Source organism: Amphiura filiformis, chromosome 15 (assembly GCF_039555335.1).
Source record: "Amphiura filiformis chromosome 15, Afil_fr2py, whole genome shotgun sequence".
Classification (NCBI taxonomy): domain Eukaryota; kingdom Metazoa; phylum Echinodermata; class Ophiuroidea; order Amphilepidida; family Amphiuridae; genus Amphiura; species Amphiura filiformis.
Window position 1 is genome coordinate 51,476,978 of NC_092642.1, and position 27,741 is coordinate 51,504,718.

Genomic DNA, 27,741 nt, shown 5'->3' on the forward strand with positions numbered 1-27,741 from the left:
GTAGATGAAATAGGCTAATAAATTGATGAAACAAGTTCATTAGAAATAAAATAGAACATTAATTTAATTTTGAAAATAAAAAAGGGTAAGTACCGTACACAATAAATGTGACTTAATGCAAAGTTACATGAAGAATGAATGAATGATGATGATAATGAATGATAAAAATAATAATGATGATGATGATGTTAAAAGATGATGATGATGTTAATGATGATGATAAAGATAATGATGATGATAGTGATGATAATGATAATGATGATGGTGAATGGTGATGATAATAAATGATGATGATGATAATAATATCTCCTTTTTGGAAAAAAAAAAAATTACATGTACAACAAATTATATTTTTGATATTATACAAAGCAATTTCATTCCATTTCATAAAATATTTCTTAATGAAATAAAATGACATTAAACCACATTTATTGATCCATTTAGTAAATGGAAGAGAAGACCATGAAGTGTAAATTTTTTTTCTGAAAATAAATATCGTAGGAAGAAAGTTGACACAGTGCATCTTAATAGGTAAAGGTGTAAGGATTCTTATACAGTATTAGTAATCAGTTTATTTCAATGAGCCAAAGGAAACCTTTGTTGCTAGTGTTTTAATTGTTTATTTTAATTCACTTCATTTTGGAAAGCTTACTATCAACAGGTTTCATTTAAATTTTGGATACGCATTAGGTGGTTCCTGGTTTGTTTGTTTTCAAATTTGGCTAAAAATCATGAAAATTGATTTGAAGTTAACTGAACATTAAAATGTTTCCAAATATGTGTCCAAAAAATGTTATTAAATTTTACCAAATTTTTAAAGCTTTTTGGCAATATTTTATTGTCATTTGAGCCTCCAAGAATAAAAAATCCTGACCGAACCCTACTTAAAAATCTGTCTGCCTGGGTTTTTTTTTGTCACCTTTAGGTCTTATAAAAAACAAGATTTCAAGACTGGTCCACCATTTAAACCACAATTTACAGGCACTCATCAAGTCTTCATGCTCATTTGATAGAATATAAATCTCTTAATAATAGTCATTTATTAATGTCTGTAATCCCCGACTGTAATCCCATATTAGTATAAAATTAAATGGGTTTACAAGTGATTTCAGTCAATTTAATGGGGTTGTTTGGTCTGTTTTTTATAAAAGAGAAAATTAGATAATAGATTCATGAAAACTAGCTGAATGGAATAGAAGTGTAAAGGGTATTTCTTTTGAATTTCACATAATGACTGCGCAGTGCCAGAAGTGGGTATTAAAGTGCAATAGCTGCCCTGTGAACATTTGGCACTTTACACACAGTATATTGTACTCATCTACACATGGCAGCTACTGCACTAACCAACTTTTGGCACTGTCAGAGCAGTCGATAATTGTAAACTGAAATATTGTGAGCATGCTAAATAGCATGATGTTTTTAGTATTTTTATGGTTATGTATATGAATTTAAAGCAACTTTTTATGTAGCAGGCAAGCCTTGAAATAAGTGGGCGTGGGGAGCAAATTTGCTCTCGTAAAGCCACCAATTGCTCCTGGTCCTTGTTAAATTAACATGAACCAGGAGCAATTTTATGAAACAAATTGCTCCTGGTTCTAATTTTGCACTTGATGTAGTAGTGCTGTGTGCTGTATTGTATATTTGCAGAAAAGGATTTACTATTTCAAAATCGCTCCTGTTTCTTTAGAAATTGCTCCTGGTTCTTGTAAAATCCCAGTGAACCAGGAGCAACGTTCAAAAACAAATTGCTCCCGGTTCCAGCTTGCTTATTTCAAGGCTTGGTAGCAGGACGTTGATTCCAAAACTGGCCTATCAAATTGAATACCTGAGTGGAAGAAGGGCCCAACTCCATCAAAACTGTTTTTGAGATATTAAGAAAAAACTTAATATTTGGAAGGCAGAATATTTTCATCTTCAGGGGACCTTTAATACATGAACATACAACATTACATACATTCGAAATTATATATAATGTTTCCATGGCAACGGTGCATGTCTTTATACGAGCTGGAGTTGGGCCCTTCTTCCACTAATATACTGCAAGTGCCAGTTTCGTAAGCAGATGTGTTATAAATAGCTACAGAAATTTGGTAATTATCCATTAATTGCACAAGTAGAATCATGTAATATGTTAGCAAGAAAGTTTATTGTATTGAAAAGCAGATTTTATGGATGATTAACAAACTTCCTCTTTTTACCAATATTTGTGGAAGAAGGGCCCAACTCCATGGAGTTGGGCCTTTCTTCCATGAAAACTCATGATAAAGTGTGCGTGGAAGACTATTTAGAGAGTGAATTTTGGCTCATCTTTTACACACAAGGAAGAACAGTCTGCTGGCAATGAAATGCTGGGTCTAACTCATTTTTGTAAAAAATTGGAGTTGGGCCCTTCTTCCACTCAGGTATTCAATTGCTTGCCAGAGCTTTCAACTTAAAAATTCTTGAGAATTTCCTAGTATGTCATTGGTGGTAACAATATTTCCCATCCGATAAGTTGGGCATGTGCAAAACACAAGAAATTACTACCATTCAAAGTACTTGCCAATGTAAAATTATGAAACATGAACTTTATCCATGGCGTTGTCTTTTTTAAAGACATTTCTTGTTGGCACACAGGGCAGTGTGTATTACACTACTCAATAGGCCACTGTTGTAATTCTGTTCTGGTATACCAGAACGTAATTCAAATTTGAGAATATTTTTGCTGAACAAATTTATCTGCAAGAATTTTTGCACATTAAACATTGTGTTGCCAGAGGTTTCCAATGGTATAAAAATCTGAACTTTTGAGAAAAGTGGGGGGATGAGGCTGTGGATCACACAATCCCGGGTACGCAATGCCCCTTTAAAATCCCGTGTACGAAATGCCCCTTTAATATAATTTGATGAAATGAATAAAGTACAAAATGTGAATTTTGGCATATTGTATCTGAAATCAAAATCATTTACAATCCTGGTCGTTCAAACAGTTCTGTATTATATCAGTGGCAGCATGGGGGGACATTCCCCCCCATATATATTGTCAACTTTAAAAACCCAAAATTACGTAAATGTCAACTTTCTGCTGCAATTTTACACAAAATTGGTTGATTTCCCCCCCTGAAATTCACTTTTCCCCGCAATGCACCCCCCTCCGAAAAATTCCTGGCGCTGCCACTGCTTTATTATTGGATTAGATTGAATAATAAGGTAGGTGACAAAAATACTTGGTTACTAAAATTGGATTTGTTCTGTATGTGTTGTGATATAAAGTGAGTCAGTCTATGTCACCTGTTCAGTTGGACAGAATTAAATAGGCATATTAATGAGTCATAAGGTGCAAGGTGTCTTGGCTAAAAGGGATGTTATGTAGGAATCTATTTACTAATGTTTCTAAAGATAACATCCTAAAGATAGACATCTTAATATTGTGATTATAACTTCATATGATGCTGACATAAAAATACAAAATTGTGACATGCCCGGGCAGTGATGTTCTTCAAACTTTTGGGTGTGTATAAAACTGAAATCAGACCCAGGGGGGCCACTGGTCATTGACCAGGGGGTATCATGCGTGGCCAAAGATTCAAGTAAAAAGGGTCTTTTTTCATGATCAGGCATTGTACTTACGTATCGTGAATAGGGTATCTAAAACAAGGAAATTTAAATAAAAGGGTATACCTTGTACAAAAATCACAGTGTTTGGGATCCTTTGAAACAAATGTAGCATGGAATAAAGGATAAAAGTTATGAACATTTGAATTTGTTCCCAGTTGTTATGAAGGGTTTTAGAGTCAAAAAGTGACTGATTTACCTGTTTCTAATGGGGGGCAAAAATAGTGTCAATACTTATTTAGGGTATAAAATTGCACTTGTCATACTTGTTTAGGGGTGCATTTTCAGACCTCGTAAATACCTGTTTAGGGTGCTATTTGTGACTTCGTGGCCACGCATGATACCCCCTTGTCAATGACCAGTGCCCCCCCCCCTCCCCCGGAAATCAGACTATCATTTTGACTGTAAAGCACTTCAGGCTTAGTCTTTCACGTGGTATATTAGTACACCATTGGGCATTACAATCATGCATAAGGTGGAAATTCAAGAAAAATTGAGGGTATCGCTCTGGAGTAAATCGCTTATGGCTTTAATCTTTAATAGTTTCAATTGAATGTAAGAAACAATCAAACATCTGTATCACAATCTTCTAGGTCTGAAATTCCCATTGAAATTCAAGATTTATTTTTCCAGTCAAGACCATGAAAACATAACACCCCCTAGTATCTCACTTCCGAATTCTGCAGCATGCCCTTTGCCCTAATTCCTTTGTACATCCAAGCAGGTTGTTAGACAACAAACTAATGTATCCTGACTGGTCTGCCAAAATATGTTGATCTGTTTTATGTAGTCCAACTGGAAGTGCCCAGTTCTTCCTGTTCGTCTGTGTGATGTTAAAGCCGGGTATTAAAAGGGAACTGTCCATAGGCTGTAAAGACAGAAATTACTATTGTATTAAACACATTAGACCTAATAAGCTCTAATAAATGGAGTATGTCCTTACTCCTGCAGTCTCCTGGTGGGTTTTTTCCCAATTTTCTCTTTTTTCATGAATTTTTGTGTTTTCTTTTGTCCATCTTCAGTGTTTTTGCCTAAAATTGGCTGGTCAATAGCATCTGATACTTGTGGATTTTGTAGTCCTGCTTTCATGTGTTGGATATTTATATTAAAAAAATTCAATTTAGTGGGTAATATCAAACAAGGTGTCAAAAATTGTGCATCAAAAAAGTGCAAAATTGTTTGCACCCCTTTTGACCTGACCTGCCAAAAAGCTTCTGCCCCTCATGGATCTCTCCTTTGAATTAACTTCCAAGTGGTACACAACATAATTAATTAGGGATTGTTCACGAACACTTGTAACAAACAGATGGGCTTAATGCAAAAAGAAAAATTCACATATTTTTTTCAAGGCCCCAACTTCGGACCTAAAATTATTTTCAGGGCCCTCCTTTGTGGCCATGAAAAATGAACTTCAATCCCATAGAAAATAGTGTAAACTCATGTTCTAAGAAAAATGAAGGTGATATTTTCAAAGGCCCCCCTTCAAAGGGATAAAATTTTCAGGGCCCCCCTTTTTGCATCAGGTCACCCTGTTACAAGTGTTTGTCAATGCCGAACGGTCCCTTATTGCAACTTACCTTTAAATATGTAGGGGTATATGGTTGGGTTTAAAGTGGTAAAACTGTTTCCCATCTTTTAGGACTGTATTGTGCAGGGTTCGGTTTTTGCCGGCAAAAACCTGTTTTTGCCGGCAAAGTGGCAAAAACCTGGCAAAATTGTTTTGCCAGTTTTTGCCTGGTTTAAACCGCAAAATGGCAAAAACTGGCAAAAACTCACATATAGTCACCCAAATATTGAAAAGTGACACAGAAAGCTCATAAACAGTAACACACAACTTTTAACGAATCATTCAACATATTTCTTTGTCTCATTAAGTCCTTAAAATGAAAAAGTTTTGAATTTGATACATGCCACATTTCGGTTAACTGCACTTGAGCAATGAAAACGCATGCCTTTAATTTCTTAATATATTGCTTATAATTACAAAATCTGGCCTTGTTACACTCGGGATCTTATTTTTGTAACTTAATTATTTGTTTTGAGATGAAAAAACTGAACTTTAAATCACTTTTTTAGTTTTTGCCATTTTTGCCGGCAAAAACTGTTTTTGCCAAGTGGTTAAAACCGCGGTTAAAACCGCGGTTTTTTCCACCTGTGGCAAAAACCTGCGAACCCTGGTATTGTGGTGGACATACTGAGACGATGATTCACCCAGAATAAGCATACAAACAGGTTTCACCTAGAAGCTCTTTAGTCAACAGAGAGTTCAGAAATTACCTGAGTCCAATCATAGATCTCTATTTAAGGTGCTGTCATTTTCTTTGGAGTGGGGTGGTTCCAAATATGTGGGGGGGGTTGTGATTTCTCTCATAAAAAATAGGGGCAAATTATCAGAAAGCATGTAAATTAGGATTTTAAAATATTGGCCAAAATGGTAGTTACGTACTGTTACAATTAAAAATGTATGTGTATTTTTTCCAAAAAAACTATGGGAGAGTGGGGGAAGCTCATAAATAACACATTTCCTGACCTTTTTGAATAATTTGTTTTTGGTCTGTGTGTGCAGAAGGAGAGATGGGTCATAAAATATTTCAACCTGAGATATTTGGGGGGGGTTTCATAACAAATTCATTTTGGTGACTGACATATTTGGGGTCTCCTTCCGAATAAAATGACAGACCCCTAAATGATCAATATTTGCTTGAGGAGGGAGTGAATTCAAAAGGTTCCAGACTAAAACATATCATCTTCTGTATCTGTCAAAAAATAAATTATTGTGTGTGGATGCTTTTCTCAAATCCTACAAATCCCCCGGACAAATCCCCGGCCCTTTCTTCCTGAAAGAAAAATTGCTTTCCCCTGAAAATTGCTCTCAGATCCTAAAAGAACTAAGAACAAAATAATATAGGCCCCTACTTATAAATTATTTAAACTGCCTGGATGCATTTAACGGAAAAGCGTATTTGTTTATTTCTTAGGCAGCTGCTTGAGTTCAAAAACATCAACCAAATAAAATCAATAAAAATAATATATGAAATGCAATAATACATAGTCTTCACTCTTCCGCTCGTCTTCACTCTTCCACTCATTTTGGTCTATAGTTTACCACTACATGTGAAGAACTCATGACTGTTTATCATTTTAAATTTAAAACATATTGCATATTAGACCCCGGCATAAGACCCATTTTATTTGATATCGCTTATACATGTACTATGCATATACTATTACTATCTTATTTAATCTTATCTTATATATTATTATTAAAATGTACTATTTTTGTACTGTGTAGCTAAAATCTTATTTTCTTCTTTTGTCTATGTTCCTTATAAAAGAGCTATTGATGTCTGTATAAGCGTTGTGTAATGGCAAAATAACAAAAGATACATGTTTCTTGTCCAGACTTTTGAAAAAGTGTGCTTCATTGAGGTACTGTGCAATGTTACTTGGATTCTGGGAGGTGCTTGTGGATTGGGATGAAATTGTGGATGGTTCTGGGCCAATTTTGGAGAATTGGGGTAGAAAATTGTAGGGCTTTGAGGTATTTTAGCCGGATTTGTGGGATTTTGTGGACCTTGGTGAATTTTGGGGGAAATCTTCCCCCTTACCCTCCCCTAACTACAGACCTGATTATGAATATTTCCACTTTTTACAGCATGTAAAATAATGATTTCAATGACTAGTTTGAGCCTTGTTCCATACTTGCCCAATGGTCTATGATTATAATGCGGAAGTGTAGAGGAATGCCCAGTTAGCAGTTACAGATGAAAAGAGTGTTGAACTTGATACATCTAGATTCCTAATGACCAGCAGAAAAGGTCATTGAATAAATGAAAGAATTCAAAGATGAATAATTATAAGTGAACATAAATAACAATTAATGAGCGGTGTCCTGTACTAGCTGATGTATAATTATTAATAAAGTTATGTTGAACATGCCAAATATTTTTGGTGGATTTCACTGGTTGCAGACAGCAGATCACAAGTTCATGGATTTCAAAATAAAATTGTGATAATAAATGATAAAAAAATGATGAGTATAAAACATTTGAGACAGTTTGTTAAGTTATGGATTTGACAAAATATTGACTTTCAGATGTATGAAAGATAGGCAAGCAGGCGACAGACTTGGCTGCAAACTATAAATGCATGTACAAAAGTAGAATGCATTGACTTAGCCGGAGAACTTTAATAGCAGTATTGCGGTATATAGAGAGCATTTTAACATTTTTAACATTCTAGAGGTGAAAAGCAATTGACCGCCGTGTTTGTGTCATATTTTATGTGGGTTAACGAAGTAGCAAAATAAATTTATCATTGGATTGAGAAGATTCAAAGTTCTAGGTAAATAAGAGGCTGACAGACAAATGAAAAGACAAACACAGTGTGTGTGTGTTTTGATTGTGTAAAAAGCATCTGACCGCCATGTTTGTGTTCATCATATTTTATGTGGGTTAAGTAGCATAATAAAATTATCATTGAATTGATGAAGATTCCAAGATTTAGGTAAATAAGAGGCTGACAGACGAATGAAAAGACAAACACAGTGTGTGTGTGTTTTGATTGTGTACACACTTAAAACTCTTTAGATAGATACTGTATCTCACTTTAGAGTTTGGTAGTGACACACATAGGTGCATTTTTCGCAGGTCGTAGTTGACTACCCTTACCCTGCAGAGACATACAAAGGGCCCGGGGTGCACTCACTAAAAATGGGTGACGGAGATGTGGGGCCACATTGACCCCCATTTTTCAACTCCCTCTCACCCAATGACCCCCTTTTTGTTTTCCTATCACCAAAAGACCCCCTTTTTCATGAATTTTGAACAAATTTTTGATAATCTCTCACTGAATGACCCCATTTTTTCATTATTTTTCTTGAAATTTTTCAAAAAATTTCAAATTTTGATGACTTTGAAAATTTTATATCAACATTTATATTTGACCCAAAATTTTCCCAGTCTCATGGAAAGATCCCCTTTTTTGTTAAAATTTCCCCAGTCTCACAAAAAGATTCCCTCTTTGGGTGCCTTCTCACCGAAAGACCCCCTTTTTTGGTGTCTAGGCTCTCACCGAAAGACCCCAAGTTTCGAACTGCTGTCCGCACATCCCTGTCACTTCCAAAGTCGAGTGCCCTCCCCAGAACTTAAGGGCGTAACCTGGTAAAACCACCAATATTACTACCAAACTCAATCTGAAATGAAGTGTATGGAGTCAGTGAGTTGGTAATTGCATTCTGGTTTAATATTCTCATCATATTTGATCTCAGTAGACCTGTAGGGAGCTTATAAATCTGCAAAAGGTCTGATTTGTCTGTAAAAAATAGTAAAATTGGGCCAAAATGTCAACAATTTTGATATCCCCCAAATAATAAACTTTTTGTGAAATTTGTTTAAAAAATAGGATCCAAAAATCAATTGCAGAGGGAATAAAGGTCTACTTTTGGCCAGAATGAAGATTTCCATAGAAAAGGTCTGCATTTGGAAAATCTGCACCTCCACATAAAAATACTGGCTACGGGCCTGCTTCAACAACATTTTAAATGGTATTGTAGACATTTCGGATCAAACAAGTAACATGTTTGAAAAGCACCTTGAATAATAATAATAATATTAATTATATTCATTTCTTTTAATCATTTTTACAGAGGTGGTTCCAACATATGGAAGCCGAAAATCACAGACAGCGTTGGCAGTTCAACACCAGCCGTCAACGTTGACATAACAGCTGATAAACAGGTAAGACTATTCATGTGACCTGTCATGTGACAAGAATAATCATGTGACAACGGTATTAACCATGTGACTTGTCATGTAATGAAATTAATAGTAAAATTGACCTTTTTTGGTAAATCCCTAGAAGCCTTTGTGGGTAGACCTGAGATGTCGTCATCTGAGGTCACGCTGATGCGCACATCGTTTAACGAACATGGTAGGCACGTAGCAAGGTGACAAAAAGTGGGGCACCCAAAGTTACACAAAGCTGCAAAAAAGTTCAAAGCAGTGCAAAAAGTGCAAAAAAGGGGGGCGCCCTGCTTGCGACGCGCCTGGAACATGGTTTTGCGCATTTCAAAACTGTGAAGTGAGCAGTAACGATGTGCACATCGGCGTGACAACATCTCTGGTCTAACCGCGGATATTTACCGAAAAGGTCAATTGGCAAGAAAAATCCATTGTAATTGTCAAGTGAAACAAAATTGATGATACAGAATTGTTCAGAATCACATTCACCAAACATGTTTGTAAGAGTTTGTCTCACATTGAGATATGGTGACGTCACTGTGTGTTTTAGGTTGCATAGCTGCGATATGTGCGTGGTTCTAGGAATTGGAGAATACTACGCTCACAAGTAAAGGTGGCAAAATAGAAATGCTGCCATGCATGCAGAGACCCTTTTTGACATCGCTACCAATGTAAAAGGAAGAGGAGTTTATTAAAGTACATGCAGTACCAGGGCTTGAATATCAGGGAGGCCACGAAGGCCATTGCCTGCCCTTTTTCAGTTTGGGCCTTGGTGCCCCAGATCTTTGTCAACTTCAAGGCATTCTTCATCACTTGTTGGCCTAGGTGCCCTTCTTTGTCTTTACGCAGTGGCCTTGAAAATGGGTACCCCCAAATAAAAATAAAAATTTGAGGCCTGTGCAGTACAGTAGTTTCAAGCCAACGATTTGGCAAATCCCAATGTAACAAAATGCTGAACTAAAATTACCATCTGATATTACGCTCCAACTACTGATCAATTTAGTGAAACTTTGTTTACAAAAGAACCATTTTACAGTAGAATAAATTGAATATTGATGAAATCTAGACAGCTGATTATAGTCTGCAGGTTATTACAGTCTGCAGGTCATACAAACACTAGGATCCACAACATGCTCATCTATCAAGGCACAGTTCTTTAACCCCAATACATTTTCACATTCATTGAATGACCTTTGAAAATTTGGGTACAAAAACTCATACTCTGAAACTTGAGGTCAAATTTTGCACTATGATTGTTTGATTAAGGTTATTGAACTATGTCATTGGGATGAGGCCATTGTGGTCCATAGTGAAACTATCTTTCCCCAAAATCAGTCATGCCGATTAGGTTCATAATCATTTACTAATTGGTAGGGTATGGGTTTACACCTGAAGTTGAACACAAAAAGCTTGTTATTCTCCATAAGATTTAAGTTTGACTTTAGTAAATCATTCAGCCATGTCCTTTCCTGCAGACGGGAAGGCCAGAATGGTTCAATGTGAATTTGCAGAGATGTAAACAAATACCATATTAAGTGGTTGTTTCTGCCAAGATATATTTTTGCGTAGATATATTTTGGTAATTTCCAACACAGAAGACTTTTGTTAATGTTGATATTTTTCGTGAAATTCATTCCTTACCAATATTATCATATGACAAAATTTCATATTTAAGTGTTGTTAAATTCGAGATATAACCTCTATTCACAAAATTTGCAAAAATAAAACCCTGCGGCAATTACCGTATTCATTCCAATAAGCGCCCAGGGCATTAACAAAGTCATTTGGGTGGGCGCTTATTTTTTACCTGGTTTACCTAATTTTTCATAAGGGGCGTTTATTAGAGACAAATTTACGTATGTTATAAAAGGGTCCAGAGACGTTCTAGTGGATCAACGTTTAGCTGCAGAAAATGTATTGCAAGTTAACACAGGACTTGTAGTCCTCCAGCTTTTCACGGTATCGACGTCTATCTGTCACTTCAACATTAATGGTACCCTTTAGTAAATTGAAACCATGGGTGGGCGCTTATTGGGGCATGGGTGCTTATTGGAATGAATACGGTACCAATGTTCAGCATTAACTGTTGTTATTGAGTCCAAAAGACTCAAGGCCATATACATATAGCCTTTTACGGAGATTTACAAATTTGCAAACATTTTGCAGAAACATGGTTTCCCTCCAAAGCGTGAAATTTTTAAGCCCCGAAACTATCATACTTTCACACTATGATCCTTTTCAGAAATTCACACATGCAGGAAGTTCACACAACGGCAGTAGCAGCTAAGCCCTTCCCTGGTGGTGGTGGGGAGGAGGTGGTGCTCCTGGCTTAGGGTACAGCCACAGTCGTCCATAAACAGTTCAACTCTCCTGTAGGAATCTATTCATCTGAGAACATTGCGGAGACATTTAAAGGACAGACAGAGGGTATGATAAGTGGAGCCCTGGGAAGTGGAGGAGGAGGGTAAGTCCTGTTGTTGCAGGCTGGTATCATAAAGATGCTGACAGATTGTAAGCCCTTGCACTTTGTAAAATTTAAGAATCGCAATACACTAAGATGTGTGGAAGAAAACATGAGGTATTATTAGAAATATTAAGGTATAATTTATATTTGCGAGTCATTTAAAAAAATTTGATTCAGCCACAGTGACTCAAGTCACCAGCCTTGAGTCATCAAGTCGAGTCATCAAATTTCGAGTTGAGTCATTGAGTCATCAACTCTCGAGTCGAGTTGAGTCGAATCGAGTCGTTGAGTCACCTTGCCTTGAGTCGAGTCATCAAGTCACCAAAACTTGAGTCGAGTCATTTCGAGTCGAGTCACTACAAGTCTGATAAGTGGAGTCCTGGGAAGTGGAGGATGAGGATAAGTTGTGTAGGACAGATGGAGGGTGTGATAAGTAGAACCCTGGAGAGGAGGAGGGTAAGTTGTGCTGTGTGGGACAGAGGGTACGATAAGTGGAGCCCTGGGAAGTGGAGGAGGAGGATAAGTTGTGTGGGACAGTCAGAGGGTACGATAAGTGGAGCCCTGGGAAGTGGAGGAGGAGGGCAAGTTGTGTTGTGTGGGACAATCAGAAGGTATGATAAGTGGAGCCCTGGGAGGTGGAGGAGGAGAGTTTGTGTGGGATAGACAGAGGGTATGATAAGTGTAGCCCTGGGAAGGGGAGGAGGAGGTTAAGTCGTGTTGTGTAGGACAGACAGAGGGTATGATAAATGGAGCCCTGGGATGTGGAGGAGGGGGTAAGTCGTGTTGTGTTGACAGATAGAGGGTATGATAAGTGGAGCCCTGGGAAGGGAGGAGGAGGGTAGGGTGTGTTGTGTGGGACAGACAGATTGGAGGTGGATAAGGTGTCTGTTTGTGGGAGAGAGGTGTGGGACTGGTTATGGTTTGTGTATGGGACAGGGACTAGTTATGGTTGAAAAGACATGGGTCCTTGTGTCCGGGCCTTGTGTATAGTTAATTTATTTGCTGCCACAATAATGCTGTCCATAAACAGTTCAAGTCTCCTTCTTAGGAATGGGTTCAACAGAACATTGCTAATGAGGTATGCTTTGGACAGGCAGTAGGTACCGGAACCTTTGGCTGATATGTGAACTGGCTGTAGTTATGACCATTGTTGTCAATAAACAGTTCAATTTCTAAATAGAAGTTTAGGGTGGATTACCCAATTCCATTGCAGCCTTAGACAATTTTGAACTATGCAAAGGTGTCCAATTTCAACACGAGATATATGATTGATCATGTTTGCACAAATTCTTCCTAATAATGATGGTTTCAATTGTTTCAACTGATGCAGGGGTGCAGCACCATATGGTGGTGGTGGTGATGATGGCGGCGGCGGCGGATATGACACCAGATCACCTGTATACCAAGCTGTACATGCAGAGGATGATTGGGGCAACCCAAATCCTGGATCACAATCCAGATCTTTTAAAATGCTGCAACAGATGACAGAACAAGATCAAGCAGACTATGGTAGGTATCTCATCCACCAAAAAAGCTTACCGTATATTCTCAAATAGTTGCCCCATTCTATTAAATGCCCCCACCATTTTTTTTTTCAACCAAGATGTTTAAAAAATGCTGATATTTCCATGTTATCTCGTGTAGTAAGCTTACCATGGTGCACATCATCAAGTCATCATTCCTAAGTTCATAATTCGTCATTTCAGCGTGAGTTTTAAGCTTACCTAATGATTTTAATGGGAATTATCATTCTAAAATGACCTCAAATGAAAGCTGCCTCCCCTTTTGGAAAATGCAACGCCTGCAGAGGGCAACTATTCAAGATTCTTAGTCAGTAGGAGTGGTCTAGTTCGTAGACACATTTCTGATTGGATAATCGCATGATTTCGGGTGCCGTCTATCAGGCCGTAGATGACCCCACGTCATCACGCGTCTTGATAATGCGTAACACTCTTGTAGAGGTGCTGCGTATGTATCGCGCTGTATCGTGAGGCTAGTGCGGAATCTGCGAACGCGCTAGCAGTACGCCGCAACAGAATATGTGAAGTTGTAAACAAGTTTCGTTCATTGATAATGAGGGAGTTTTATGACGATAACTTAGTTTTTGCTTTAAAAATTGTTTACAGTTATTAAAATAGTATTTAACTGACTAAGAATGAGAATAAGCGATAGGAATTTTTATTTTGCCTATCCTCTACCTATGATGAGCGACAGGCAGGTCCAATATTTTTATCGTAGTGGATACCGGCTGCGCCGGCATCCACTACTCAAAATATTGGACCTGCCTGTCGTCTATCACACGGTAGAGGATAGGCAAAATAAAAATCCCTATCGTTTATTCTCTAAATATACGGTATTTCCAAATTTCAGTTGATTCAGACATTGATTTTATGGGTTATGCATAATTACATGTATTACAGTGCACCATAGACTACTGTGTTGTAATTTCAGGGCTGTCAGCAGCCCAAAAATACAATTTGGATGATATCCTTTTCATAAGAATAAATCTGCAAGAAATCTGGCATAAGCACACAACCATGATGTACAGCTATAGATTTAACTTCTTTGAAGTAAGTTATGGAATCAGACTGTGGACATGAACTGCCTCTTTCTACAAAGCATAGCAAGGTTCTGGAGGTGTAGCACCAGTATTGTAGTTAAGACCGGCCTATGGACCATTCCTATAATTGGAACGTTCCTGCCAATGATGGGGGAACATCAATATCACATCAATTTCACGTTGATATCACATATTGTAAAAAAATAATGAAACAAGGGTATGATGTGATTCTTTTCTATCCATTCATTCATTCATTTTGTAGGTGCCCCACCACCAAGCCATGCTCCACCACCAAGCCATGCTCCACCACCGTCTGCACCTTCAGGGGCCCAGCCACCTGCACAGCGAGTTGCTGGTACACGTAGCGTCACTGCCCCCAAGACCAAGCCAGGGGCTGGGGGCCCTAGACCTGATACAACTCTTCCTATGTGTGAAGGATGTAATCGAGCCATTGTGTAAGTGAAACTAGTGTGAGGTGATAATATTTAATGAAATGGGCAATTTCATTTAAAATCCACTCTCCCCTGTGGAAGATTTTGAAATATCTGCCACAGGGGAGTCCTAAATTTCAATAGAATGAACACATAGACAGCTCTATTTGAATCTCTTACACCCTCTGAGAAAGATTCAACCTTAATCTTCAGATGGAGGGTGAGTTTCAAATGGAGCTGCCTAATGTGTTCATTCCATTTGAAATTCATACTCCCCCTGTGACAGATATTTCCAAAATCTTCCACAGAGGTAGTGTGGATTTTAAATGGAATAGCCCAATCTATATGCATTGTGTGGTTTGTTTGTATGTTTGTTTGTATGCTCTGTTTTTGTTCTTGAAATACAGTGTATGTGTTTTTGTTTGTTTGTTTGTTTGCTGTGTATGTGTTGTGTATAAATTACCAATTCACTCCCTGACGTGCTGTGTGTATTTCATGTTGAAACTTCCAATGTCTCCCAAAATGTTAATTCACACAGTCTTTTACATTTCTACTTAATCATTGTGAAGTCATGATCATGCAGTGTTTGTAGCTTTAAAAACATTCATTTTAGCATCAAATTTTATTAGTATAAGTAACAATGATTAATCATAGATATGGGTGAAATTGTGGGAAAGTATTATGGTCCAAATTAAGTTGTTTCCTATTTTTTCTGACATTTGCAGCAAATATGTTGATAATTAAACAATATTTCTTTGTTGTATTCCATTGTCATGTGTGGAAAATGGGTGTTTTAAAATGCCCTGTCCCATGTGATATTGGTTTATTCCGGTTGAAAACCATACACCCCCTGCCAAAAACATGACCTTAATCTTCCACACAGGGAGTGTAAATTTCAAATGGAGTCATCTAAATGGGTGTCCCCATTTGAAATTCACACTCCCTGTGTTAGATTAATGTCGTGTCTTCCACAGGGAGTGTATGGATTTCAACTTGAATAGACCATTGTACAAATGGGTGTGGACCATACCATAAATATGATGACCATTTCTGTTTGGCTTACCACAACATTTACCGTTGCCTCAAACATTTTTTTCTTCTAAATTTTGGAATTTTTGAAATTAGACAGAAAGGCATTCCTAATGTGGTCAAACAAAATAAAGCGGAAGTCCGACTTTGTAGATTGGGAGAGATGTGTCAGTATTTTATATGCAATCCCTTTGCTTTTGTGATGACTTTAATAATTTCGAATAACTTTAAAATAAAAGTTTATAGAAACATGTTTTTTGAATGAAATCAAGCTAAAAATTATTTAAAGAAATATACAAATATGGAATTTGATTTGAGGCAACATCAGACTGATTTTGTAAGATACCATCACATCAGGCTATTCCAGTTGAAATACATACGCCCCCTGTGGATTACATGACCTTAATCTTCCAAACAGGGAGTGTGAATTTCAAATGGGGTTACCGGAATGGGTGACTCCATTTGAAATCTACACCCCCTGTGTGGGAGATTAAGATCATGTCTTATGTAAGGGGTGTACGCATTTCAATTGGAACAGCCCATTTGTAGACCATGATCAAGTAAGTTGTACACTCCTTCAATTCAATCAAGCAGACAGGTCCAAATAAATATTGCAAACCGCAGACATACTTTTGAGTGGGCGATTAACACAAATAATCGCGAGTGTTTGCCTTTTAGCACTAGAGTGGGATGACTATTATTAGTCCTATTCAATTTATATGGGTTAGTTAATTATGAACATACCTCTAACTTTGACCTAAACCCCTAGGTGTTGTAAATGATAATTTGCTTAATGATGTATTGGACTGGGAATTTTCATAGATGTATTATTCCGTTTGTCATACATTTTGTTGTTTGTACTTGAGCATAGATTGCTGACCTTTGATCCCAGGCCTTTGTCCATTTTTTCCCTTTTTAATTGTTCAGAGAGAGAAATGGCATCTGGGTATGGGATAAAAGTTTTTTTTCTCCTAAAGTTCATATGTTACCACTTTGGTTTCTGTGAGAGTGTGGTACCCAGTAGTTTCTCTCCCTGTGGGTAATATAGTAACATGGTCTGCAGCACATTATACCAAAATTTGACTTACGATGCAGAATTCTGCATGTTTGTCTATGATCAATTCATCACAATTGTGGGTGTGGGTGCTTTATATTGTTCAAGTTTGAATTAATTTTGATGCGTGTTCTTTGTTGATGTAAAGGTTCATGACATTCTTTCTTCAAATTTAGCCGCATTTTGTTAATTTGTTCTATGTTCGTTGAAAAAATAAAGTAATAACATATATGCAATTTGCCATAAACTGCCCAAATACTTCATTATTTTAATTCTACTAGAAGCCAGTTTCTTTTCTTAAGAATTATTTTTCTTATATTGAAGAAGGTCAAAAATGAATTTACAGTATTTAATATCAGTAGTGAAAACACAAATTCATACTGATGTATGTTATTTGCTATCAAATACAAATACAATGTGCTCCAAACAGAAAAAATGTTCTGTTCATGCCCGATTTCATATATACATAATAATGTCTCGTTCATGTATAATGTCTTCCCATGCCAAAAATTCAGCCATTTACTATTCACAAATCTACCGCCAACAATTTAGTACATTGTTCCTCATTTTAAACTGCAGCACTGTATGAAATGGCACAATGGACTATTCCAGTTGAAATCCATACTCCCTATGGAAGACATGACCTTAATCTTCCACACGTATAGGGAGTGTAGATTTCAAATGGAGCTAACCATCCAAGTAACCCCATTTGAAATTCACACTCCCTGTGTTGAAAATTTAGGTCATGTCTTCCATAGAGGGTGTATGGATTTCAATTGGAACAGCCCAGTGGCACAATAGATATAATAATGGGCTGTTCCAATTGAAATCCATATACCCCTAATGAAAATCATGACCTTAATCTTCCACACAGGAGTGTAGATTTCAAATGGAGCTACATACCCATCCAAGTAACCCCATTTGAAATTCACACTCCCTGTGTGGAAGATTAAGGTCTTGTCTTCCTTTGGGGGTGTATGGATTTCAACTGGAATATCCCAGTGACACAATAGATATAATAATCTCACTATTCCTTGTGTGTTTTCTTATTCCCACCTAAAACTAGTTAGACTCCAGTGCTTGCTCAATCGATCATTATGATAATGTAGCATGTGTATCAAATAAAGCATTGGAAACTAGTTAGGTACTATTAGATTAGACGTGTTCATAAATCCCTTAACAACAATTTTCAATTAACGCATAATCATGTGCTCGACAAAATCAAGTGACCGTAAGTGGTTTTTAATTGATCCGGAATATTTGGTATACGACTCGCAAAAGTAGGTCATTTGATATTGTCGAGTATTGTAAATGTTCAATGTTGTAGTGTATGTTTCACTTCTTTTCCTGTTTGTTTGCATGCATGCCTGTGCATACCGCTACTTCAACGATAAAGAGGACAACTTGTTCATGTGAATCCACCGGACGAGGAACGACCACGAAGGGAGTGCGTATACATCTATATAAGCTGCTCAGTGTTTTAATATATCATGGGGCTTAAAAGGCGATTTTGACAAGTTTATTGCACTTTTCAACCAATCAATCAATCAATCAATCAATCAATCAACCAATCAACCAATCAATAACTTTATTTTGACCCAGGAAGCTAAAACTTTTCCACAGTTTTGATAACAAATTTGAAATATCAATCAATCAATCAATCAATCAATCAATAACTTTATTTTGACCTAGAAGGCTAAAACTTTTCCACAGTTTTGATAAAAATGTTGAAATTTCAATCAATCAATCAACCAATCATTGAATGAATGAATCAATCAATGAATCAATCAGTCACTTTATTTTGACCCAGAAGGCTAAAACTTTTCGAGAGTTTTGATGAAAATGTTGAAATTTTTGAGAAAAGTGCAAAAATCTTTTCAAAAAATTGCAGACATTTTATAGCTCATCATTATAATTATTTTGTTGTTCTTTTGTCTTTTGTGCTTTGCTTTGGTGAATGGATTGGTTTTCTCAGCTCTGAGAGGCAGGGTACGAGATCCATATTCATGTACATGACTTAAATTCCAGATATCATTATATATTACAATAAATATGCTTGTCAATAGGAGTTGTTGCATGTGGTGTATTGCTAACACAGTCTGCAAAGCTAAACATAAAACAAAATGCATGAATACACTGAAAATAACACAAAAATAGGCATGTATATTTTTCTTCTATTTTAGCGATGGTTATATAAATGGTAATAAACTTGGTAGTGGGAGCATGTGTTGTAGGCATTAGTAATATTATCAGCACAATGATTGGTTATTGAGTCCTTCAGTTGGTTTTGACATTTTGAGATAATAGTTTATTTAAATCAAAGGCCTCTATGCATAATGTGGTTGGAGGGCAAACTAATAAATAAACGATGATAGTCTCAACGATGACTTGATAATGGTGAAGCGTAACATATGTTGTCCATGCTGTTGCACGCACTGGAAACATACGCTTTCTCAGACTGTTTGTCATACTGCCAAAACTTGGATCATTTCATCACCCTGCTACGATAATTGCCTAAGTCATTTATTTGTAATTTTGAGAACAAAGTACAAAATATGGTTCAAGCATGCATCAGTTACATAATCACTCCAATTATTTCAGATTATTCCCTTTTATTTGTCTCATTATCATTTGTTCTTGTGCAAAGATTAATGAATGAATATATTTAAATGCATGCTTGAACCATATTTTGTATTCTGTTCTCAAAATTACAAAAAATGACTAAAGCAATTATCGTAGCAGGGTGACGATTTGTGATCTGCTAACACCAAACCTTGATTACATTAAAAAAAATATATTTTGAAAATATTTACACAGGTTTTTTGAAAGCTTTATAATTATGTGCTGTTAGCAAATATGTTGCTTTAAGGGTACATGGAAAAAAATGATAGACATTTATTTATTTTTTATTAATTTAAGGGATCCAAAATGAGAGTTTATTATTTCGACAGTATTTTTTGTGGGACATGAGAGCACCTCAGACCTATCGAATTGCATTCTGAATCTGAAGCATGTCTTTCTGATATCAAATAATTTTCATTTTTAAAAATCACAATATAATACAAATTTTATGACAAATTATAAAAATTTGATATTTTTCAAATTTTGATATATAACAGTCCTCGAAGTAAATTATATAAATCTAATGATATATTCTTAAAGTGTATGTAGCAGGGAGGAAAAGCCGACGGTCAATTGAAAATTTTGACCTTTCATATTGAAGATATGGATTTTTTCCCAAAAAGACCTAATTTTTTGGGTGTTTTGGGAAAAAAATCCATATCTTCAATACGAAAGGTCAAAATTTTCAATTGATCGTCGGCTTTTCACCTACATACACTTTAAGTATAAATCATCAGATATATAAAGTTTACTTCAAGTACTGTTAAATATCAAAAATATCAATTTTAATGATTTGCCATAAAATGTGTATTAAATTGCGAATTTCAAAAATCTAAATTATTTGATATCAGAATGACATTCTTCGTATTCAGAATGCAATTCGATATGTCTGATGTGCTCTAATGTCCCAAAATAAATACTGTCCAAACGCTCATACCCCAGCCCTTAAGCTACATGTAACTAATAAAGTTCAGGTGCAAAATTGATATCCATATTTCTCAATTTGAGATAGAGGCAAGTTGAGCTGGATAGATATAAAGAAAATAATAAGAAACTGTCCTTTGATCATAGTTTCAAAATTTACCTAGGAATATAAAGCCAGCATTATATGGCCCATGTTGGTGGCCTTAACTCAAAAAGTTTGAAAAAAGTGCAGTTTTCAGACTAAAACAAAATATATTGATTATTTTAATATGGACAGTTTCAGCTACCAGTTTCAGTATTCAGATTGTTTAATGACAACCTTTTGTCTCTTTCATTTTCAATTTTCAACATTATTTTGTCAAAAAATATGAAACAAAATGTTATTTACTTTCAGAATCATTTTTCATCAGATCATTCTTTCAAATATTGCTGCATTAAATATAAATATGTATTGGTAGAGTTTAAACCTATACACACAACTAAAATTGTTCACTGGGGTGAGCATTCGACACAACGACAATAAATATGTAATTAGTTTAAATTAAAAACCAATTAATGACCCATTTAACAGTTGATAGTTTGTGCTGTAATATTATTTTAGAAAATGAATTAAAATTGCATAAATTGTGATTAGTAGTATATCCCAATTTTTATAAATCAACATCACAAATGTATAAATAGTAATAGAAAGATTTAAAGCCATTAAATTATATTTTAATTCATTTATGTCAAACAATTAAAATTAATAGCTAACTTATACACAATACTCAAACCATGCAAGAAAGTTTAGACATGGTGTACATGCAAAATGCCACGATGACTGTTGTCATGTGGATCATATGCACAGCTCAAATGACTGTGCTTGCAACGCCGACCTTTAACCTCTGATATTCTCCCCAGGTCGCTATAATAGTTCAGATTAAAAATATAATCCCTAATATCAGAGGTCATCACTTAGAGTGTTATTCATTCTTGGCTGGTTGATGGCAGAATGTGAGCGACATAAGAGGGGAAAACATTTCAGCATTTATTTGTGCGTGGGAGGGAGGGAGAGGCACATTTTTGATGGGTTAAAGGGACAGATATTTTTGCTCTATAAAGGAGAGGTGGATTTTTAGATTCAGATTTTCATACATTTATTTGATTACATCTTATCTCACAACAAATTTATAATATTAAATAACACAAAATATAGAATATACAGTGGCGGCGCCAGGAATTTTTTTTTTTTTTCGGGGGGTTGCTGCAAAAAGTGGAAATTTTTTCTGTAATTTTGGGTTTTTACGGGGGGCAACAGAGGGAATAAGAGAATATATATTATTTATGATGGAGGTGTGGATGCTGCCTTATTGAAATGAGAAGCGTGTACATAGCAGACAGCAGGAAGGGTAGATATGAAGGGTGGGGTTACTGGGGTAGCTAATATGTAAAAGAGGAGAATGAGATATTTAAATAAAATAACTTTTAAATAACTTTTAATTTTGACTTGCCAAAAAGAGAAACAAGCAATGGCTTGGGAAATATGTAGGAGACATGCTTTTGAGAGCAAATTTAAAGATTTTTTGGAAATTGGGAGTAAGCTATACTTTGTTTTAAAATTGTAATGAAGTTCCAAATTATCAGTTTGTTGTTAATATGTGTGAAGTCCCAACTTACTCTTGCATAAATGAATTGAACCCCAGTCACAACAGATGAAAAGTGCATTTGATATAGGTACTGCGTTCAGCTGGGTGAGTCATTCTATTTTTTTCATGATAACAATGTTATGAATCCTGTTACATTAAAGTTGAATGCACAATGCACATGAAATGGGATAAGGGGATTTAAAATATAAATATCAAGCATAACATCAACTCAGAAAAACAAAAGCTTATTTTAATATTTCAGAACATAGAAATACAAATCACATCCTGTGAACCTTTCCAATCAATCAATCAATCAATCAATCAATCAATCAATCAATCAATCAATCAATCAATCAATCATCAATCAATCAAAACATTTTAAAAAAAATCATCTGAAGATTGCCATTTAGGCTTGAGTCTCAGACATAATGACTACCTATTCTGGAAGGTCTGTTCTTTGAATTTTATATGCTCTCCCTCTCCTATTGGGATTGAGCACTCTATTCAAAAGATAAAGTTGTAAATAAAAAATAAAAATAAATAAATAAATAAATAAATCGTCTGACGATTGCCATTTAGGCATGAAACGCAGATGTAATGACTACCTATTCTGGAAGGTCTGTTCTTTGAATTGTTATGTGGTTATTGTTTTTCCATGTTATGTGGTCTCCCATTATTGGGATTGAGCACTCTATTCAAAAGATAAAGTTGTAAATAAATAAATAAATAAATAATTCAAAAAATAAAGCTGTAAATAAATAAATAAATAAATAAATTGAGCAAACAAGCAAACAAATAAATAATATTAGAACTAGCGTCATAAAATAAAAGGATTTAAAGGATGACAAATCTCATGAACAAAATATACAATTTGTATTTTTAAGGCTTATTATACGATGCTTTTTTGCTTTGCTTTATTTTTTATGGGTGATGCCAGTTGTAGATTGTGTTTACATTAGAAGTTAATAGTCCTAATCGTATTATTCATTTGGAGTGTAAATATTAGCCGATTTTCTAGTCCAGTTATTTTTCTAGTTCACTGATAAATGGACTGGACGCTCGACTGACTTTTCCCAATAATAACTAAAATATATGCATTAAAATAAGAAATATTGGTGATTTTGGGTTAGTCATAGTTTTTCATACATAGGTATATGGAATATCCTGAAACTGAAAGTGTCTGTGTTCATAGGAATATTATAGACATTGATTTGTATTTTCAGAAAATTCTGTAGGCATAGATCCTTCCCTGCATGTGCAGGCTCCTGATTTAAATGATTTTAAATTTCAATTGGAAATGTAGAAACTCTCTGAAAAATCTTCTTATTTTTTATTGTGCTGGTGGGTTTTAAAAGTTGTTGTTATCATGTATATTTTACCTTGCATGCTTTTATATTTTTATGATGTTTGTAAAGGGCATTGAGAGATTTTCTGTTGTAATGCACTATAAAGTTCTCTGTATTATTCACCTTCAATTGGGTTATTTTATTTAACTTTTCCATATTATATGATCATCACCATTCATATGGCAAATTAATGAATGTGCTTATATATAGTTCATCATAACGTTGTTGGGCAGGAAAAACCTATGTGCTTGTGGCCAAACATGTTTAAAACAAAACTGCCAATAGGTTACATAGGAGGTTTTGCTTTAAACATGTTCAGGGGCCAATTGCACATAGGAGGTTTACCTGCCCAACGACGATAACCAAAATGGCGGCCATTACATTCAGGTAGTTATTTCAAGTAAAAGTACCCATTGAAATGGGTGAGGGGCACAACGCTAGCATGTGTCTTATGCTCGCAAGGAAAATAATCCAAGTATCCCTCCTCCCCATTAATTTATATCAGTTTTTTTAATACCATATTTGATGTGTTCTTGTTTTCAGTGGTCCGTTTGTCAAAGTTAGAAACAGGAGTTTGCATCCAGAGTGCTTCAAGTGTCAGACCTGTGGATGCAGTCTGCGTAACCAAGGTAATGATTCTTTTTGAAACTAGGATTGTATGCCTTAATGCCATAATGTATGATTTCCTTCAAATTTTAATTTTGTTATTCTTTCCCCAATACGTTGAAATAATATTAGTAATAACTGCAGAGAAGAGTTTCTGTCCATTTTATGCTGAAATAACAAGATAAAATGAGAAACTCCACTGGTTATTTTGGCCGTTTGACATGGAGTTGTTAAACGGTGATGAATAACGGCGAAACATGATTGAATCCCTTCCAACAACAAAAACAAGCTAAAGATCGTCTAATTCACATAATTATTTTGTGAGAAATGTCAGTTAACCATTGCCACTCAGCCTTTCAGAAAGATTGGTGATTTCTCTGTTAATATCAGCAATAAAATTACAGAATAAAATGACAATGTTTAGCCACTTTCTCCAAAATACTGAATTCAACTTGTCAGTGTGTCGTGTAGACGCACACAGGTTCCAGGCATGACAAATGTTACACGCTCACACGTAACGCATATATGCACGTTTCTGTTAACTTGCGTTCGCGTATACACTACTGAAAGTGTGGATTCATCACAGATTAACAACGGTTAGCTCCTGCACAAAGGTATAGGAAGAGTTGTTGAATGTGAATGTCATTCATTTACTTAGCTTTACTCATTCAACAAATTACATGGTTATTTTAAAAGGCTAAAACCATTGAGTGTGTGTTTGCATCTGCATTCATACACAGCTTTTATGCTTGTGTTGTTTGTAATGTCAAAGTCCAGGCCCGTACGCAGGGGGGGGGGGTGCGACCGCACCTCCCCAAATTTGCAAAAGTATACAAAAGGTCCCAGTTTTTTACGGTTTTTGGTCAAAAAGGTCCAAATTTGGGGGAAAGTCCACTTTTCACAAAATTGCCCCCCCCCCCTTGAAAAAAAGTCCACTTTTTCCAAATCAGCACCCCCCCAAAAAAATCCTGCGTACGGGCCTGTCAAAGTCACATATTATTTAATCCAGTTGTTAATTTTAAGAGATGTCTTTCTCATTACTTTTACTCTGTATAGGTTATTTCTGGGTAGAAGGTGGCATGTACTGCGAGACTGATGCCAGGGCTAAGGCTTCAAGGTAAGCTTATTATATAATATGAGGAATAGGGTGTGTTGTCCATTATATAATTGAGGGGGTGTGGTGTGCCTTACATGGTATGGCAGAGCATACTGCAATCCCTTGGTGTGCTATTCCATTTAAAATCCACCCCTGTGGAAGATTTTGGATATATCTTCCATAGGGAGAGTGGGATTTTCAAATGGAATGAACACAGGCAGCTCCATTTGAAACTCACCCTCCCTCTGTGGAAGATTCGGGTTGAATCTTTCTTAGAGGGTGTATGAAATTCAAATGGAGCTGTTTAATGTGCTCATTCCAATTGAAATTCATACTCCCCCTGTGGTAGATATTTCCAAAATCTTTCACAGGGGTAGTGTGGATTTTAAATGGAATAGCCCAATGTTTAATTGACTTATTTGGGAAATCACATATTTCTTTACGGTTAGACCTGACATGTCACGCTGATGCATATATCGTTACTGCGCACATCATGGCTTTCAAATGCGCAGTAACGATGTTCGCTAAATGATGTGCACGTCGGTGTGACGTCAAATGAAGACATCTCGGGTCAAACTGCAAAGAATTATGGAATTTACAGAATAGGTCAATTCTGAGTAGAAGATGGTATGTTTGGTTATCATGATGCCAGGGGCTGAGGTTTTCAGGTAAGAGTAAGATTATTTGTCATCCAGTAATTGTTGTCATAATGATAAAATGTTTATGAAATGTTGCAAAGGTAATGTACTACCTGTGAACTGTGGATAGAATGGTATGTGTAATCATGCCTACATGTAGTTTTAGGGTTTCCAGTTAAGATGCCTACATGTAGTTTTAGAGTTTCCAGGTAAGTTTCTTTATGGTTTTGATTAAAATCATAGCACAGATGAAAAAATGGGAGACCTTTATGTATCAAATATTGAGGTCAGAGGTTGTTTGAGATGTGTTTTTCATCATTATGAAACTAGTTGTTCCAAATCTGACAATATTTTGGATGAAATTGTATTTTTTTTCCAAAATAACCAGTTTTGTTGTGTAAGACAACAAAACTTGCCTCTCCAACCACCACATGTAGATCAGGGTGACCAGCCCATATGTTGAATGGCTGCATATACAATTTTCAGTGACTTCAGGGGTGACTAACCCATTATCTGAATGGCTGCATACAGCCAGTGGGCTGTTCTTATAACAAAGTTAGAGACAGCTTATATTTATTACAAGCTGAAGTAAATGGCATATAGGCTTACAGGAATTGCCTAATAAAGGATTATCTAAACACCTCAAAAGAAATAAGTCCCCCTCTGAACATGTCGTCATAACATCGTAAGGTTTCGTTTTGTACCAACAAAACTAACTTTGAAATAATTATATGACTGTTTACTAAGTGCTGTGTGAAAATGAGAGATTTCCATGACTTCAGAGCTGAATGAGCCTAAATTGAAGACAAAAAGTGCCCTTTCCAAAAGTCACAAAGTAGGCCTATGCTTGTTAACTGCAAGGCGTATTGGGACAAGGAATGGAACTGACCATCTTACAACTCACTGTGTTGAACTCTGCACCAAGGGATTTGCATGGCTGAATGATCAAGAATCGATACACATTACAGTAAATGTTCACTTGGTGAGGATTTTAAACTGCACTCAAACACATGGGGTTTTCCATTAGTAACAAGCCATGAATCAACTTTTGTGACAAGCATAGGCCTACTTTGTGACTTTTGAAAAGGGCAGTTTTTGCCTTCAATTTAGGCTCATTCGGTCCTGAAGTCATGGAAATCTCTCATTTTCACACAGCACTTAGTAAACATTCATATAATTATTTCAAAGTTAGTTTTGTTGGTACAGAATGAAACCTTACGATGTTATGACGACATGTTCAGAGGGGGACTTATTTCTTTTGAGGTGTTTATGTACATTAACTTTTTCTTTCAATGTTAAATATAGAGCGCATATATTTCTGATACGGTTTCCTAAATCATTGTGTACTTTTGGCTGCATCATGAGTGCCAATATTTTGTCTCTGCTGGATAAGTTTTTCTCCATTGAATGAATAATCTTGTTATATGTGATTGTATAGGTTGTTATCTTCAGTTAGGTGTATATGGAAACACATGAAACCCAATTCATGAGTCTCAAGCCAGTTTACCCATGTAAGCCCGCCAGACATTTGTGACTTTTGGGCAGGTTATCATTTTGAGTGTTTACATATCTTAAATATAGAGATATTTCGCTCCACAACGCTGTTTTCCCCAATTAAATCAAACATTCCTAAGCGAAGATATTGAGTTCGTAAGTTATGGTATTATAAAATTTGAAATTGAGATATCGGCCTTTAAAAATATTATTGACAATGTTGAGAGTAGGAATTACCTTGAAAAATGTCTTAAACAAATACAAGATGCCAGTTATATTCCAATCTGAAACTATCAGACAATATTTTAAACATTATAACATCACAAATTTGCAACAAACCCAAATTGTGAAAAAATCACCCCTGGGCAGTGGGCAGATTTTTCTCCATTTAAGATCCTGCCCAAAAGTGTCTCCTTTCGTTATACCACGTTACGTTTGGCATTCAGCCCTCAGATGCAACAGTTGGGCCAGGCGGCGGATGACACGATCGAGCCGGCAACTCGTGAAACCGCCCGGC

At 36.0% G+C, this 27,741-nt stretch overlaps 2 protein-coding genes across 2 annotated transcripts in view; both read left to right on the forward strand.

Moving 5' to 3' along the window:
* The window catches only part of LOC140171817 (PDZ and LIM domain protein 1-like), a 35,573-nt gene extending 23,857 nt beyond the window's left edge, over window positions 1-11,716 (forward strand). The window contains exons 3-4 of the mRNA XM_072195148.1: window positions 9,242-9,332; window positions 11,578-11,716. Of these exons, the coding sequence (XP_072051249.1) occupies window positions 9,242-9,332; window positions 11,578-11,622 (136 nt within the window). The 3' untranslated portion in view covers window positions 11,623-11,716. The remainder of the gene's footprint in view (window positions 1-9,241; window positions 9,333-11,577) is intronic.
* LOC140171021 (uncharacterized) overlaps window positions 11,675-27,741 on the forward strand; it is a 95,031-nt gene continuing 78,964 nt past the window's right edge. The window contains exons 1-6 of the mRNA XM_072194204.1: window positions 11,675-11,799; window positions 13,130-13,308; window positions 14,622-14,814; window positions 18,270-18,320; window positions 23,934-24,019; window positions 25,053-25,113. Coding sequence (XP_072050305.1) covers window positions 11,765-11,799; window positions 13,130-13,308; window positions 14,622-14,814; window positions 18,270-18,320; window positions 23,934-24,019; window positions 25,053-25,113 — 605 coding nt within the window. The 5' untranslated portion in view covers window positions 11,675-11,764. The remainder of the gene's footprint in view (window positions 11,800-13,129; window positions 13,309-14,621; window positions 14,815-18,269; window positions 18,321-23,933; window positions 24,020-25,052; window positions 25,114-27,741) is intronic.